General features: G+C 42.0%; 1 protein-coding gene across 12 annotated transcripts in view; it reads left to right on the top strand.

The window, feature by feature from the left end:
• Positions 1-17,237, top strand: part of LOC147022147 (serine/threonine-protein kinase tousled-like 1) — a 262,868-nt gene that overhangs the window by 134,524 nt on the left and 111,107 nt on the right. For all 12 annotated transcript variants that reach the window (XM_085892778.1, XM_085892777.1, XM_085892776.1 and 9 more), the window contains one exon: positions 13,218-13,328. In XM_085892778.1, coding sequence (XP_085748904.1) covers positions 13,218-13,328 — 111 coding nt within the window. The remainder of the gene's footprint in view (positions 1-13,217; positions 13,329-17,237) is intronic.

Here is a 17,237-nt window from a genome sequence, read left to right as displayed (position 1 = left end):
GTTACCAACCCCAGTAAAGTGAATCCTTTTAGTGAGAAAAGTATAAAGAAATTTAGTGAGTGTGCTGACAACTGGAAAGGCAAAAATGTACGTGCTAAAACTGAAAGCAAGATTGCCGCTAATGTGGTCAAAGTTCCACAAAGAGAAGAATGCAGCTAGTGACCTGGGTGAACATTTGTCTGCTGACGGAGTTGAAAGGTATATATTAGGTAAACCTACTAACATTTAATTAAGTAAATGAACAAAATTGTGACTGTACACTATAGTTGAGAATGTACTTAAATTAATTGCTATGTTGGGGGTTCAACTCATGTCATTTTGGGGGAAATTGTTTGTCCTGTTTAAATTTATTAGCGTGATGAGATAAGTGGTGGTATCGATTGAATTTCTATAAATCTACAGTCACATTGGCACTGTTTTTTGTTGATCTTACAAACACAAGTTAGAATCATGCTGTAACTATTGGCAACTTTACATTGTGTGAAGCATGACGGTCTGTCAGGACAGGTACCCCTATCATGCCTGTTGTAGATTTCTGTTGTCAAATATACTCTGCCCCATTCTGCTTTCCTTTATCATGTAGACAGTGATCATGGTCACACGCAAGCTCCACATATTAAGCCCATGATACCAAGGTAAACAATCGAACGTGGTCATATTTAGGGATGTTGGTATGCATCGGCCATATTACTGCCAGTAAAATAACCAACATTTGCTGTGTGGTCAACATACGTCGAGATGTTTGAGTTTTTCTTCTGCTCTTCGTTCTTGCAACCAGAGAGGGGAACTGGAAATTGCAACTGCCTTCTACCCAAAAGCTTCCTTCCATGATTTTTCGCATCTGATCACACCAACTATGCCAGATACCTTCCAGCAAATTGGCTGGAAACGTGCCAACTGCCAACTCTGCTTCCTTTCGTTCACCAGGCCTTTGTACCCAAGAGAGTTTGCAGTCCAACGCCAAATGGACCATGGATTTTCCCAAGTCGAATGTGACCAAACCATCAAGCAAACTTGCAACAGGCACACCAAGACGAATGGAGGTATGATTAGCTTTTCAACAAACAAAGGAGCTGTTTCTCACTGGATCTTGTGATTTCACGAAAGGAGTGCTATCAGCAAAGCGTGTGAGATCATGGCAGGAAAAGATGAGCAATCCAGGATGAAGGAGGATCTGGACACAGCTAGCATGAAGATGGATGAGGAAGATGGACATGCAATTATAGATTCAGTGGATGCAATGGTCAATCCTTTTGAAGAGAGTAATGAGTAGTTCCTGCACATAGCATCTGGCACTGTTTCCTCATATGAAGCAACAGCACATTATTTGGAGGCTGGTAAGAGGGGTGATACAGTGTTTGTAGCCAATTGTAAGGATTGCTTCCAAGGGGATGATTATATGTTTGCAGTCTTCAGGAAACAGAAGACCAAGAAAATCATATCAATGAACAAGTCCAAGTCGAAGGTGAAAGGGATGGAGATAGCCATCAAAGCTGACAGGTAATCTATTCCAATGACTAATGATCATTGCTTGGGCAAGAAAATTGGAAATAGATGTCAACATACAATCTAGGTTCACTTCCACGATTGCTCGCAAATGTAGATGGCTCTTTAAACAAGACAGCAAAGTCGAACCTCCTCCATTTCATTGAAGCCAGTGTCCACCCATGACCCGTAATGGAAGGTATTCCTCATTGGATCATTTGGTTTATCCATGGAATGGCAATGCTGCAGGGGCTGCGTCAACAGAATATCCCAGCCACGTTCAGATCGCTTGCTGATTATCTACTTGAGCAGCTAGTGGACATAGCAAAAAGTGTTCACGGTGATGTTGTGCATTTTGGTGCAGATACGTCGGCAGCTCAGCATAAACATTGTTGAGGGGGGGGTGGGGACGAAGAGCACCTGCTGGCAGTCAACTCACGAGAATATACGCTGACGAGCAGAAAATCCCTCAACAAGAGAACAAATTCCTCTTCTGCAATGAGAATAATGCGGCACTCTTATGTCTTGTTTTCAAGACCTGGCATCATCGTCCTGGACGTATTCTGAGGAATATGTTTGTGTTGGGTTGGCGCATCATGATAGCGAATGCCATTCACTTTGTGATGTGGAAGGGATCCTGGGTTAAAAGCCTTAAGGAGTTGGAATGTAACCATGAAGAGGTTGACACGAGATTCTTTTTCCACTGACAGTATGCTGCTGCTTCTCTTCCCTCTTCCAGCTCATCAGCTAAGAGTTCTTCCTCTGTTATCATCAAGAGCCCATATACAGATGTGCTTGTCATTGGTGTGGCTAAAGCCCATGAAATTGGGTCTGTAGTTCTTCTTAACACATGCAGGGGTAACAACGGGTGCACAATCAATTTGACTGCTGTGACAAATCATCGACGACGCAGTGTGAGTGATGCTCTCATCAGTCTTCACTGCTTTACAGGATGAGATTCTGTTTGCTGGTTTTATGGGAAATCCAAGAAGAAAACAGTGCAAATGATCTCTCCTGTTCTTGTGTATGGCAGCTTGGCTGCTGGGTCGCTATCATTTCTTTGAGCGTGGCTGTGCCACTCATGCTGTGCCCCTCTATCAGTACACTGGTACTCATTTTGCTGACCTCGGAAGGATAACAGGCTGAGTTGACCGCACCTGGTGTTAATTCAGCATCCAACGGGGATTGAACTCAGGACCCGACGATCCCAAGCCAGCTACCCTAACCACAAAGCCAACACCAGGCTTCGTGTAAATGATGATCAAAAGTGATAGCTTCCAAGAAACCTTCAAAAAGGTTGACAGTTATTTTACTCTGGATTCTAGTTTGATTGATGAAGTTTAGAGATTTGTGTTTTGTATGCTTAAGACTGCTCAGAAGTAAACAAAGCTGGACACAACCTGTTTTTGCAAGCTGCCAAGGCTGTGAGCAAGCATGCCTCCTACAAGTGACTCTCTGCAGAAACATCTCTTGAGGGCTAACTACCAGGCTGCAATCCACACTAGGTGTTTGGAGCAATTTCCTGTAAGTCTTCGTCCAGGTGATCATGGATGGAAGGTTTCCCCAAGACACCGACTTCCAGGTTGTACGGGGAGATCTCCCACCTGCACCAAGTACTCTTCTAGAGCTTACACACTGCAGTTGCAAGAAGACAAGTTGTGAAGAGTGGCAAGGCAAAGGAAAAGGTCGTTGCTCCTTCAGACATCACAATGTCCCATGCACAGATCTGTATAAGTGTGTGGACTGCAAAAACTCTGTAGCAACTGAGAGTGATGTCGATCAGTGCTACTCAAAGTGGTGGTACGTGGACCGGTGCCGGTACGCGAGTCATTGACTGCCGGTCCGTGGTGAGTTTCCAGTTTCACATTATCATAATGTATAACATGTAATGTATAAAATAAAAATGCATAAAATCTTGAAAAATAATATATTTAAGCCGACGAATTCAAAATACGAGAGAGAGGTCTATATTTATATAATACAAAATATATATTAAAAAATATGTCAACTTTTATGATATTCATTATATTTTAATATTTTCCGGTATAAATTAATATTACTATGGATGTTCAAACAATATTTTCTCGGATCATAAACATATAATAATATGGTACCGGTCCCTGGCATATTGGAAAAAAAAAAAAACTGCCGGTCCGCCACATCATTTAGTTTGAGAAGCACTGATGTAGATGACATTGATAAAGACTCTGATGACATTGACGAATTAATACATGCACACATGTATTTCAATAGAGTATTACAAGACAACACTTGAATAAAACACAAATTGGTGTAGAAGGATTGTCATTCTGTTGTGTGATAGAACTAATATGGTATACATACATGTGTGAATGAGTGATTATGCTGATTTTGAAGATGAAGGCCAATGTGTGCATCTTTCTGGTACAGATATGAGTGAAATAATGGAAAATTTGTGTAAATATTTTAATAAGACTGCCAAAGAAAGAGAATGGAGGAGTGGGGGGAGGAGGGATGTGATCAGTAACTTGTGTCGAGGGCAAATAATGAAAGCAAACAGAACGATGTAAAATGGAAAGCAATGGATGCATCAGATTTCAGTGATTTAATGGAAAGTAGAAAAGCATGACTAACAAAGAAAGAAACCAAAGGATTGACGGAAAGAGAGAGCAGGGGAGAGTGGGATGGGGGTCCAGTGACATGTACTGAAGAAAACCAACAAGAAAGAGTGCACATTTTATGTTGCAATTTTACAGTCATAACAACGATCAGTGTATGTCTCCATTTGCTGTGATCTTTCCTCCAATCAATGGTCAGCATTTTACCTTGTCTCTACTTTAATCCTCTGTTATGTGCCATTATCTTTAATCTCCCTTTTCTTCGATGATTATTTTTCTATCTCCTTCAAAGAATGTCCTTTCATTATTATTTTTTTCTTTCCTTTGAATTTTGCCAATGCTTTTGCTTTATTTTCCTTTGAGTTGATTATATATGTATGTATATGTATATATATATATATATATATATATATATATATATATATATATATATATATATGTATATATTTTTTTTTGAAGAGGGCAAATTGCCCTTTCTCCACTGTCCCCAGTTTTTAACATGAACAGCAGTTGCAATAATACCTAACAGAACCACCAAGAGCCACTTCCCCATAGCATAACACACAGATGTCTTGGAGATGGTGTGCTGTATAATTTGTCATCTTTTCGTGAGAAATAATTAATTAATGTGCAACTTTCACCACTGACGAGTTATGTAGTGTTCAACATATTCTTCCCTACCTACAGGGTGTTTCAAAAAGAGTGATGCAACTTTAAATATTTATTTACAAAGAAGCAGAAACCTCAGGAACGTGAAGCAAACATTTCTTGAAAGCTTTTGACATGGTATTTTATATCACTGATTGCTATTGCAGGAAGTCATTGCTTGAGTTGGAGAGAGCCCAAGGTCTGAAATTGGCATTTACACAAAATCCTTGTAATTGACGTTCTCGACGTGTGTCCCTCCGTGGTTCAGACAGGCATTGATCCTGACTCCAAAGTTCTGTCCAACTTTTCTGTTGATCTCATGTGGCACTTCTTGGAGGTAGTCTGACACCCCCTGCTTCAGATCATCCAGTGTGGCAGGGTGGTTGGCATAGGCAGAGCCCTTGGCAGTCCCCCAGAACCAGTAGTCCAGAGGGTTCAAGTCTGAGCTATGGGGTGCCCAGTCATGAGTGGTACCCAGGGCAACGAAGCAGTTTCTGAAGAGCTGCCACAGGAAAGTGATAGTGTCACCATCAGTATGCGGGGATGCACCATCCTGCATAAACCAGGTCATGCTGAGCTGGTTTGGGGTGACCTTTTTGGTTACATCATTATGGAACTTCCGGAGCATAGCCCGGTAGTGCTTACTGTTGATCGTCACCGTCCTGCTGTTGTCATTCTCAAACCAGGGAGGCCCTAAGCATGTGACCTTAGGCCCTTTCAGGTACCTCTCAGTGATCTCCTCAGGTGGGTCTGCCCCACCCCCCCGCCCCCCAGAAAATGTTGTTTTGGTTGTTGATGGTACCATTCAAGTGGAAATGGGCTTCATCAATGAACCAAGTGGAAGGTTGATCCAATTTGGGTACTGCTTCATCCTGTCACTGAGCCATTTGCACAAATCAAATCTCCTTCTCATGTCATCTTCACTCAGTTTATGCCTAATCGAGATGATGTATGGGAAAAGCTTCAGCTCCTTGGTGAGGATACACCAGACTGATGTTGGTTTGATGCCAAGTTCCTAGGAGCACCGGCAGTGGGACTTCTTGGGACTGTCCACTGCAGAATCCCGCACAGCGCCGATGTTGACTTGGCTCTTGGTTTTTGATGCTGCCCTGCCACTGTTGCCCTTGCTCTGGTTGTGCACTGTACCCTTGTGCTCAAAATGTTTCACAATACGTTGAATGGTGCAATTTTTGGGTCCATCATGTGTTCTGAGGTCGTATTCCCGGCAGAACCTCTGGCGGGTGTCTACATATGACTTAGGCCTTGGTCACATTTGCCACGGCGGCCGTGGGGTCTCCAAAATCTACGGCCACTAGCAATTATACGGCGGCCGCAGTATTTCCACGGTCACACAATGTGGCAGTCACATATGTTTAATTTTTTTTTCGTGGAGCCGCACGGCGTATTTATAAATTGTGGAGACCGAAAACGTGGGGGTGCCGTACGGTCTTTGATTTGATGTTGCACGGTGACCTGAGGGCGTTCCTGCGGCGGCCATACAATTTTCAAGGCAGACGCAAGGTGCCCGCAAGGCGACCGCAGGGGGACCGCAGGGGGGGCCCTAATATAAGGCGAAAGTGCGGCCAGACGGACGGTAACGAGTGGGTTCTTTTTTTTCTTTTTTTTTTACCAGTTCTTTTGTTTCGGCTTGTCGAATTGCTACGGCAAACGTATAAATGAAAAAAGTTATAACTCCGCGTTATAATTCCATGGCGACCTTACGGCCTGTTAGGGTAAGTCAAATGTTAGGGCAATGCAAGTCAAAGTTGTATCAATCTTTTTAAAACACCCTGTATATGTGCAATGTCATTCCTGAAGGAGAGGGGAGGGGAAGGGTCAAAAAAACGTTGAAACTAGAGCAATTTGGTTGCTCCCCCTCCCCCCACCAAAGCCCATATGCCAAGAAGTGGATGTCCCAGGATAAGGACTCCCGCTCAGGACCAATACATTCGCACGACCTAAATACGCAATTGGTTTCAAACTGCCAAGAGTACTGCAAATGCTCTCCCTGGACCTCCTAGGATAAGTGTCAACACTGTTTTTAGGCATCTCCGTGATGCAGGAATCCGTGCTCGTCCTGATAAGTGTCTAAGACTTGCACCGTGACACATCTAACACTCTTGCAGTGGTCAAATATGTGCTTCCGATGGACACAGAAGCAATGGGCAAGTGTTTTGCTCAGTGACAAATCCAGGTTTCTCTTTGAAAGCAATGATGTCCAGGCACAGGTCTACAGAAGAAGCAATGAGCGTTATGCCTCGGTCTGTGTCCAGAAAGCTGCACATTTTGGATGTGGAAGTGTCATGATGTTGGGTGGTTTTGCTGAAACATTTTGCACCAACTTGTTGCCCATGACAATCTGATGGCAGATCAATACATTAATTAGATCTTTCAGCAACATGCAGTGCCTACCCTTCAACAACATTGCTTAGGAATTATCTTAATGCACAACAATGTTCTGACTCACAGGACCATTCAAACAAGTTGTCGTGACACCATGTCCAATCATCGCCCCAGATTTAAATCCATTTGAACATCTCTGGGATATCATTGATTGTCTCGTTGAAACCCAAGATGGCCACATACCATATGAGCTGAAACAAATGCTAATTCTGCTGTGAAATGCCATTCCATGGGCTCAGATTATAATACTCATATGGTCAATGTGACCACGGTGCAATACAGTGCAATAAAGCGATGGACATTCCCGGTATTAACATTGTTATTTCCACACTTGATCGATGTGTGAAAACACTCACCACAACGCAGCATTACATGATTAGGTCACAAAGAAATGGACATGTAATTATTCAGCATTCATCTGTGTCAGAGGTTTGCATCTCATCTGTGTCCCATGATGTCACATAAATAAATCTCATCAGCAGAAATGACTTGTTTGGGGTTTTTTTTTTTTTGGCGGAGAGTGTGTATTTACATACACGTATAATATCGTTAAGGCCCAGGGTTCGAGGTTCACCACGAAGGGAAGCACTCCAGTTTCTCCCAAACACCCGGTCCTGAGGCCGCCGACCACAGATGACTCTGCAGTCCAACAGGCTGTATTTCTGATGCTTCGATGTTTCCGTGATAACTTTCTGTTGGCATGGCAACCTAACTAGTGGCCACGCCGTCGGCGCCGCATCTGGTAATCTGCTGAGCAGACCAGATAGGTACAGCATCGGCTAACAGAGCAAATCGGGTTGGGTACAACTTCCTGTCGAACAACGCTTGTACACTGTGTTGGACCAGTGAAGGAAAGGACAACCAAGACAGATTTGAAATAACAACCAACAATTATTTATTAACACACACACACACACACACACACACACACACACACACACACACACACACACACACACACACACACACACACACACACACACACACACGAGCAGGCAGTCATTTAAAAGGAAGTATTTACAGGAAAAAGGCACAAAAGATCAGATTTTAACCCGAACACGCAATCTTATTTGCACAAATGACATGGCCATCATTGAATCTGGGGAGAAGATGAAGAAAATGGCAAGAAGAACTGAAATCCCTCTCCCTTCCACAAATCTCATGTGTGTTCCCCACTGTTTTTTCCTTCCCTCTCCCACCCCTCTTGTCTCCTGCTCCCCTTATTGTATGTTCTGCGTGTTTGCTCTCATATGTGACCCTCCAGTACAAAACCAGTCGGAAGTCGCAAAAATTCAATATTGAGTTATTGGGTTTATTTGAAAGCCCATAAAATAAGCTTCACAACGGTGTATCATACATGGTGGTCCGTCACAAACTGACCGAGATATCTTACGATTAAATTTTACAACACACGATGTTGGGAAAATCGAAATAACCGGATATTAGCTTCTGCAGTTTGAGAAACTATTGCTTGTATACGTTGCTAAGGACTTTGTTTCTCAAACTCCAGAAGCTAATATCCGGTTATTTCGATTTTCCCAATATCGTGTGTTGTAAAACTTCATCGTGATATCTCGGTCAGTTTGTGACGGACCACCATGTATCATATACCGTTGTGAAGCTTATTTTATGGGCTTTCAAATAAACCCAATAACTAAATATTGAATTTTTGCGACTGGTTTTGTACTGGAGGGTCACACATGAGCCTCGATGGTGTATACAAAAAAATGGAAGAAAAAATAAAAGTACAAAGTGTGGGGTCGACTCCTTCCTTCACCTCACACAGCCCAACGGGGCTATACCAGTCCAAATATATTTGGGGAGAGGAAAGGATGGGGAAGATGGGCAGTGGAGTGGTGATGGGACGTGCAGCTGTTTCTGAGGCATCCAGGACAAGCAGGCAACTTCTCTACAGCGTGTAAGATATGCGACGGCAAGCAGCTTACTCTGTTTCTGCTGGGCCCCTGTGTCCAGCAGTTCTCCACCAATCAAACCGCTTTCTGGGCTTTTTATGCTGCCTCCTCCGCACCATGGGCTCCCTCCCTCTCTTCACACACTGCACACACCTATGTCCTCGTCAGACAAGCTTTTTGACATCTCTGTCCGTCCACTGCCTCGGTTTCTTCCTCCTCTCTGGATCTGGCTTTCTCCCCATCTTGTCTCGTGCGATCCTCTTTCTCAACGGTCCGCATCTGATGTGGGCATGTCCATGATGCAGCTTCTGGAAAATGCCACTGTTTCTAAGGGAAAGTTTTACCACAGCCCCCGCCCCTCCTTTCACACACTCAAGGCCTTGGCGAGGGCTCCTGCTTCCCCCCTCGTGCACAAGCTCTCATTGTACAGTGTGCCGCCATCCCGCAGGCCACGAACATGCATCAATTGTCGTGCCTTGTGTCACAAACATGCAGAACAAAACAAGGCGCAGATGGACCGAGGGATGATCGACTGGCTGCGGGGTTGAAAGTAAGACTGTTGGGGTGGAGGAGGGATTGTAATGAGCAGAGGGTTTGTAATGGACCAATGCGGTGTTGAAAGTAGCAAAGGGGGTTTATTGTTGGAACGGACCGATGGGGTGAAGGAGGAAAGATTGAAAGTTGCAGAGGGTTTGAAACGGGCCGATAGGGTATTGAAAATAAGATATATATTAACCGGGGGTAGGGGCAGGGCCGGATTTACTTGCTTGTGGGCCCTCGGCCAAACCTTATCAGTGCCCCACCCCCCAAAATATTATATATATATATATATATATATATATATATATATATATATATATATATATATATATATATATATATATATATATATATATATTCACGTAATATTGTAATGTAAAAAAAAAGAATTACAACATAATGTAACACATCAATAATTTTTAATCAAATTTGTTCCATATCAAGTACATCAAAGTAAATCAAGTTCCATATCATGTTCATCTTGCACATCGGAATAATAGAAAAATACAATGAAACTGAAGCATAATAAATTTTGCAATAACAACTTTGTGAAGTTCAAAATTACATTTTCTTGCTTTTTTCTATGACAAATTTGTCAATGATACTGTTTGTGTCAAGGGATTAATCTGTAAGCATAAAGTAATAATAAATTAGTTCAAGTTTTGTATAAGAGATACCAATATCACAAAATAAGAACACAAAAACACACGTAATATAACAATGAAGTCCACTAAATACAACACGTAATGTATATAATCTACAGATAGATAGATAGATAGATAGATGGTGGGAAACGGGCATTTAAAAATGTACTGTTATATTTTTCGTTGCCTTATTTTATTTTATTCATTTTACTATAGGGCCTACGAGCCTACTCCTTGGCCGATCAGAGAATCCACAAGTCCCCGGTGGGCCCCCAGTTACTGGTGGGCCCCAGGCCAATGGCCTATGTTGCCCATTGGAAAATCCGGCCCTGGGTAGGGGGGGGGGTGGGTGAAGGATAACATCACAAAGGAAATACAAACTAACCTCAATGCACACCCTCCCCATAAAAACTCTGAGACAAGGGGCCATGGTCAACCTTCGCATAGACTAAAGAAATAACTCATCCTTTGGTCTCCTTTGTGTCTATATATGCTGTCCCAATGAGGTGGCGGTAAAGGCTCGATACTGCTTCAATGGCGTTTTTATTACTGAGAGGGATTCCTCAGCTCCGCCTCATTGCCACGGTTCAACCCCTCTTGCGCTATCTGGGCTGCCATGTCCATTCAATCCTTGATGGTGAATGCAGGCTTTTTCTTGCAGAGTAGCTTGAGAGACGGACAGAAAGTTAGACATAGCGACACACAGACAAAAAGACAGAGAACTACATTGGGGTTTGATGTTACAACAAAGGCAACACACTTTCCCTTCCCATACTGAATGGGGGATTCCAAAGTTAGGTCCACAATATATTATGGAGATAACTATACAAGGGGTTCTGTGTGTTTTGGTATGTAACGCCCTTTTTTTTTTTTACCCCCCCCCCCCGTCCTGAGAATGCTTTTGGTGCATCTATCTGTCTTTCACTGTTTCTCTCTTGCATTATCATTATATTTCAAATGTGTAGTCTCTAACTCCAACACATGACACAATAGTTTACAGATTGAAACTTTACAGTTTTCAAGTTTAATCAATGCCGGCATTTTTTTATTTTTCAAAGTACTTGCATCGAGCATGCTTTTAGACATTGGTCAATTTAGCTACTGTAGAACATGAGTGCACCTTCCTCCCACACACAACGACTGTGCATTCATGCATTTCCTTGTAACAGCAAGGTTTGCATAAAATTTCATGACCCTTCATTTCTAAATGTGAGATCCATAATTGATTGGCACAGCAAAATTCTTAATTATACTCTGAACTTTTTTTCTTCATTATCATCAGATCAATTCAAACAAACATCAGATCAATTCAAGTCATGACGTATGAAATGTATGCATACATGTTTATAATGAGACAGAAACTGCAACTTTAAGGTGCCAGTGAATACCTGTTCTTACCCCTTGTGAAATCCCCCTGTTTTCTTGGATAGTTCCTTGAAGAGGAAAAGAATACTTTACTGTGCTGTCGTGCTTAGTGTTCTGTTGTATGGCGTTGCGAATAGGACAAACAAGAGAGATGTCTCAAGGAAGATTCAGGCCTTCCACAACAGGTTCCTCCCAAGCATATTAGGTATTAATAAGGCTTCAGCGGTGGACAGGGCATATCAGTGGTGTACAAGTGGGGAGACAGTATGGGATGGAGTTGTTGAAAGATAATATTGCAGCCAAGAAACTTTGCTGGTTTGGTCCTCTTTCTCAGATGTAAGGGAACCACATGCCAAAGAAGCTCTTATCTGGATGATTGCCATTGCTCTGCCTGACACATGGAACGAAGTTGGGATGGAGAGACAGCGAGACAAGACCTGCAGAAGTTTAATGTGGATGAATGCAGCTTTTTCCATGCAGCTCAGAAAATAGGTTTTGGAGAACGTAATGCAAAGAGGGTTAGATGTCTGTAATGAGCAGAGAGTGAAGATACTTGTCAGAGATCCTTCAGAAGAAGGCAAGATATTGCAAGAGAAATAACTGACAACGAACCAAAGATGATGGTGCCATTTTGTGGTGGAAAGGCGTAATCCATAGAGTTCATGTGCACGTAAGATTGATTAAAGCATTTTATTTTGTCGGTTTGAAACCGTTACCCAGTGCTAATATTTATCATTATAATCCTGTGTCGTATTTATATTCCGCATGGACCTGAATATGGAGTTTGTCTTGTTGGTTCATAGAGAAAATGTTGCATTTTTTTTCCGCATAGTAGGAATTTGATGCTTGCTGTTTCCAATAGTTACATTGCTTCTCCATCATTTTTCCAATAAATAAAACAAGCCGTCATAGACTGGTACTTACGAGATCGTCAACTTGACCTCTGACCTTGTCTAAGAAAAGCTGTCTCTAGAGAAGGCTGCGACGCAAACCAGAAGTTTCTACGACGATTCTGTACCAAACCATCAAAAATCGAATGTTTGACCTCATTGTGACCTTGACCTTTGACCGATTTTGACCAAAATCTAATCAGCGCTAGCCATCATCCTCCTGAATCACGTGGTGTAATTTGACATTGGTAGCTTCTTCCGTTCTCGAGTTATCGTGTCTACAAACAAAAACACACACACACACACACACACACACACACACACGACGGAAGTCACCAATATACTTACGAAATCTTTAGATTTCGTAAGTAATAATACTATTTATTGTGTATAAGTTTAACCAAGTTGAAACTGAAATCTCGAGCTTCCTTCGCAGAGTTGAGATGAGATTTATTTAGTTGTTTCATTTTGTTCCTGTAGAGTTGTTTGCACATCCTCAGTGTTGTGATTTATACAGCTAGCTAAATGCCCTTAGTCTCTTCCTTCTATTTTGCATCAGACTTCCAGAATATTGGGAATCCACATTTACGGCAATAGATGTCGCGGTTCCTTGTTTACAAGGCGGCATGAATTGGTGATAACTGTTTTGGATCAACCATTGTGTCTGTTCATTGACATCAATACTAGCTAGTGTGGGTGTTTGAGGGGATACTGTTTGAATGTTTGGCGCAGACAAACTGTGAGTTGCGGCGACAGATCGAGGAGCAGCAGAAGATGATGGAGCGGTTCAAGGAGCGTCTCAACAAGTGTGTGACGATGAGCAAGAAGCTCCTCGTTCAGAAGGTAAGGTGGTCCATTGGCACCTGAATGTATGAGTATTTATTATGAAGTTTGTTGCCTCACAGTTGAGTAATGGTGATAATGTCGTAATAAATTCTGTGAAAGGACTATGATTAAATATTGGTTTAAATTTTCGTTTAAAAAGTGTCGAAGTTTTGTCATTGTCAACCATTGATCTTTGATGTCAGAGCCATGGACTTGTTGATTACCATCTTATTTTCCAGAGTTTCTGTTATCAGAATAATTTTCGGATTGGTATCATCAATGTCAAAATCGATGATCATTGTGAGAATATATTTTTTGCTAGATATCTATTGCCAAATAACAGTTTCAGATTAGTCTTTTTATGTTGGAAAGCAGGCAGTGTTTTGGGCCCAGTCCTATTCCTGATCTTCATAAATTATCTCTCTGACTGGAAAATCCCCTTTATCGATTCATTGATGACTCCAGCCTCTGCCATGACATCCTTCATCATTCAGACAGACAGGCAGAGCCTCTTCCCTCTCTTCAAACCTCGAAAAACTAACAAGCTGATCAAACACTTGGAATATGTCTTTCAATCCTGATAAATCTAACCATCTCTCTCTGAAAGGAGTCTGGCAAACCCCTCTATCTACTTTCTTAACAATCCTCCTGAGGAATTTCAGTCATTCAAACTTCCAGGTCTCACTATCAGCCATGATCTTTCTTGGACAAGCAACATTTCAAAGTTTGCCTCCAAAGCCAGCTGCCGACTGGGCATTCGCTGTCGTACAAAATCCTTATTTGGCACACCTGAACTCCAATCCACTTACAAGGCTTTCATCTGCAGCTTGATGAACTACTGCTCTCCCCTCTGGACTGAATCCCCTGCCTCACATCTTGCTCAGCTTGATGCCATGGAAAACAAGGCCTCTAAGATTATTGTAATCTCTCACAATGAAGCTGTCTATGGACTGATCACTTTCCCAATCGCAGACAGGTCATTGGTCTCTGTCTGCTAACTCCTCCTTTTTGCTTTTGTATCCTTTGCTATTTCTGTGTTCTTTTTCCAGGATCACTGCTCACCTACACTCATTTGTTCTTTTTTTCCTGCCTGTGGAACCAACTTCCACATCCTCCTTCAATCTCATTCTTCCCTCCAGGTCTTCAAGACAGCTGTTTATCATCATCTAAGATCGTCCCCAATCCAAAACCATAATCTTTTCTTCCCTCGTTAATCCCCACCCCACCCCAATCCCTCATCCTATTCAAATTTCGGGTTTTTCCTCCTGAGAGTTTCCTTCTGTATCCATCTTGTCCACTTCATGCATCCTCTCCCGCTAACACCCCCACCCCCATCAATTCCTCCCCACACCCATTGTTTGTCAGCTTCCTTCTGTCTTGGCCTTCCACTCTGCTTTAAGTGTCCTCCCCCCCCCCTTTCTCTCTGCTGTTCCTTTTGTCCTGTTGCATCCTGATCCTTTCAGTGTACTAATGCTATCTCTTCCACGAGCCTTGACTATGTATACCAAAAAACTTGCAGAGGGATCCACTTGGCAGAATGGTAGAGAAGAGGAGAACTTTCCATTAACCCATACTGACCGAAAAAGAGCTGCGTGCAGTGATGTGGATTTACAAAATATTATTTCAACGCTGGTACTGGACAGCAGCTTTTGTTTTAAGGCTCCTTTTTATTGACTAAACCAACTACTTGTTAAGGTGATTCATCTATGCGAATCATGGACAAACCTCAATACAATTGGGGCTTGACCCACTAATTCGCTTCGGGTTAGTCTCACAATATGCGACTTTAAAAATGACTTAATCCGCTCCAAAATGCTTGGTGCGCACGCACAGAAACCCCAGGGAGCTGGGTTCATCAGGGTGGCTGAACATATTTTGTGCGTGCCAGGTCAGGATTGTATCATGAAAGAAGCCAAAAATACATGGAAACATACCTGCGAGAAAAGGCTATGTCTCCACACAACGAAAGATTTGAAGAACTTTTTTATCAACTCGCCCAAATAGTCGTCTTGCAGCCTGTAATGCAAAAACTCCCAACGACATTCTACACAACTTCCCCGATCATCCCTGCCAGAGAGTGCACTTTGAACCTTTCGGGATTACCTCGTGTGAACATGACAGGCATGGTGATTTAATTAATAGACATCTGCAATGAAAAAGACGATGCCGTCACTTCCAACATCCATGAAGACTTCCCAAAGGGAGACACCGTATCTGGTTTAGTTGCTTGTTAACACCTATGGACAGGGACTGGGACTTATCTGGGACTTATCTGGGACTCTGGGTCATATCTGGAACTTATCAATGCACAGGGTAAGTTTTAAATAATGACATTTGCTATTAGGGGGTTGGAGTGGGAGATTTATGGGCTGTGAGTGCTGTTATAAATATATAATTATTTAATTTGTATCCGGGGCCACAAGAGAAATTGTACAAGATTTTTGCATTCATTGGTAAAGGAAAAGCATCTGTCCGTGTGTGTATGTGTTGTAAACACCGCCTCTATGAGCTTGTACTAACGGGAAGTGGAACAGACCCGCCACCTCTCATTTTCAGATATTTCTCGTATTTCCTAGATTTCCGTGAGTCTGATTTGCATTTAGGAACAGAACAATTGTAGTTAACCAATCTGTAATGGCCACTCATTTGATTAAATGTTGAAAATTATGTTTAACAGACTATTTTAATCACAGATTTCATGCCAGCAACGGCAAGTTAAAAGTACCCGGCGAGCATAACTGAGTCATTTAAAACGCAAACACAGCGCATGCGTAAAAAGCCTCATTTAACATTCAAACATCATTTTGAAAGTCACTTATTGAGTGTTTGCTGCACTGATGAAAGCTTGTACGTCTTCAATGAATTCCCCACGATCTACCAGAAGCCATTGACATCTGTCCTCTTAATATCAAGGGATTTCTATCAAGGCATATTTGAAGCTCCCTCCCTCACTTCAGGAAGGGTGAATCAGACAGATGGTGTCTTAGAATTGTTTCTTTTTTAACCATCAAAAACGAAACAAAGCAAGTTTAGTGCGTTCTTAAAACATTTTCTGCATTCCTTGAGACTACATAAAACTTTAAACAGAATGGATGTCAATGCCTGGGAATATTTGCCTGGAAAATGCCTGTGATCCTTACCGCTGTGTATTTGTTTTATTGGAGAATAGGGTATGAATGTGTTAATTGTCTGGGATTTGTACAGATGAGTCAACTCTGTGTATGATTGGTTATAGTCAAGGAATTTCTTTCTGGATTCAGTGGCTGAAATGTACAAGGGAATTTCAGGGCGCTTGTCATTTCACGTATATCGAGCATATTTTTCTCTCTGGTACAGATTGCCTGAAAAAGCTTTGTTAAATGAATGATACTACAATGTGATTGCATTCTGATCCTCACTTATCCCACACTCATGGAAGTCACAGTGGATTACCTTTTTAAATTTTTATTTTTATAATTTTGTCATGCACTGTGTCATTCAAAATGGTCATAAGTTTTGGAAAAAAGTTTTGTTGACCGTTTTTATTTTCTTTCTTTGTTCTCTTTCTTTAAAAATAACAAAGCAACATTGTTATTGTTCGTACATGAATTATTGCTTTGATTATTCACTATTGATCCACTGATTTCCCTTGAGCAAGTTGGTGATTTGTACTGCTTAACATAAGTTAAGTTATTGGATTTGATGGTTGCTGCCAATCCTACATGATTTCTTCTCAAGTGTTATGAGTAGATCGCCAAGCCCAGCACACAACCCACGTCTTCTGAAGAATGGACAAATTATTTTTTGAGATCTTTGGCAAGGGGAAGGGAAAGGTTGCTTACTTGACAGAGCATGTCGACTGATCTTCCCCTTCCCCACCCCCCCCCCCGTCCCCCTTATTCCATGTCAACAAGATTGCTCCAATATAGATGTTCATGTTGTCTCCAA

This window comes from Eptatretus burgeri, chromosome 8 (genome assembly GCF_056783735.1).
Source record: "Eptatretus burgeri isolate ZD-2024b chromosome 8, Ebu_testis_v1, whole genome shotgun sequence".
Taxonomy (NCBI): Eukaryota; Metazoa; Chordata; class Myxini; order Myxiniformes; family Myxinidae; genus Eptatretus; species Eptatretus burgeri.
This window is presented reverse-complemented; position numbering and strand designations above follow the sequence as displayed.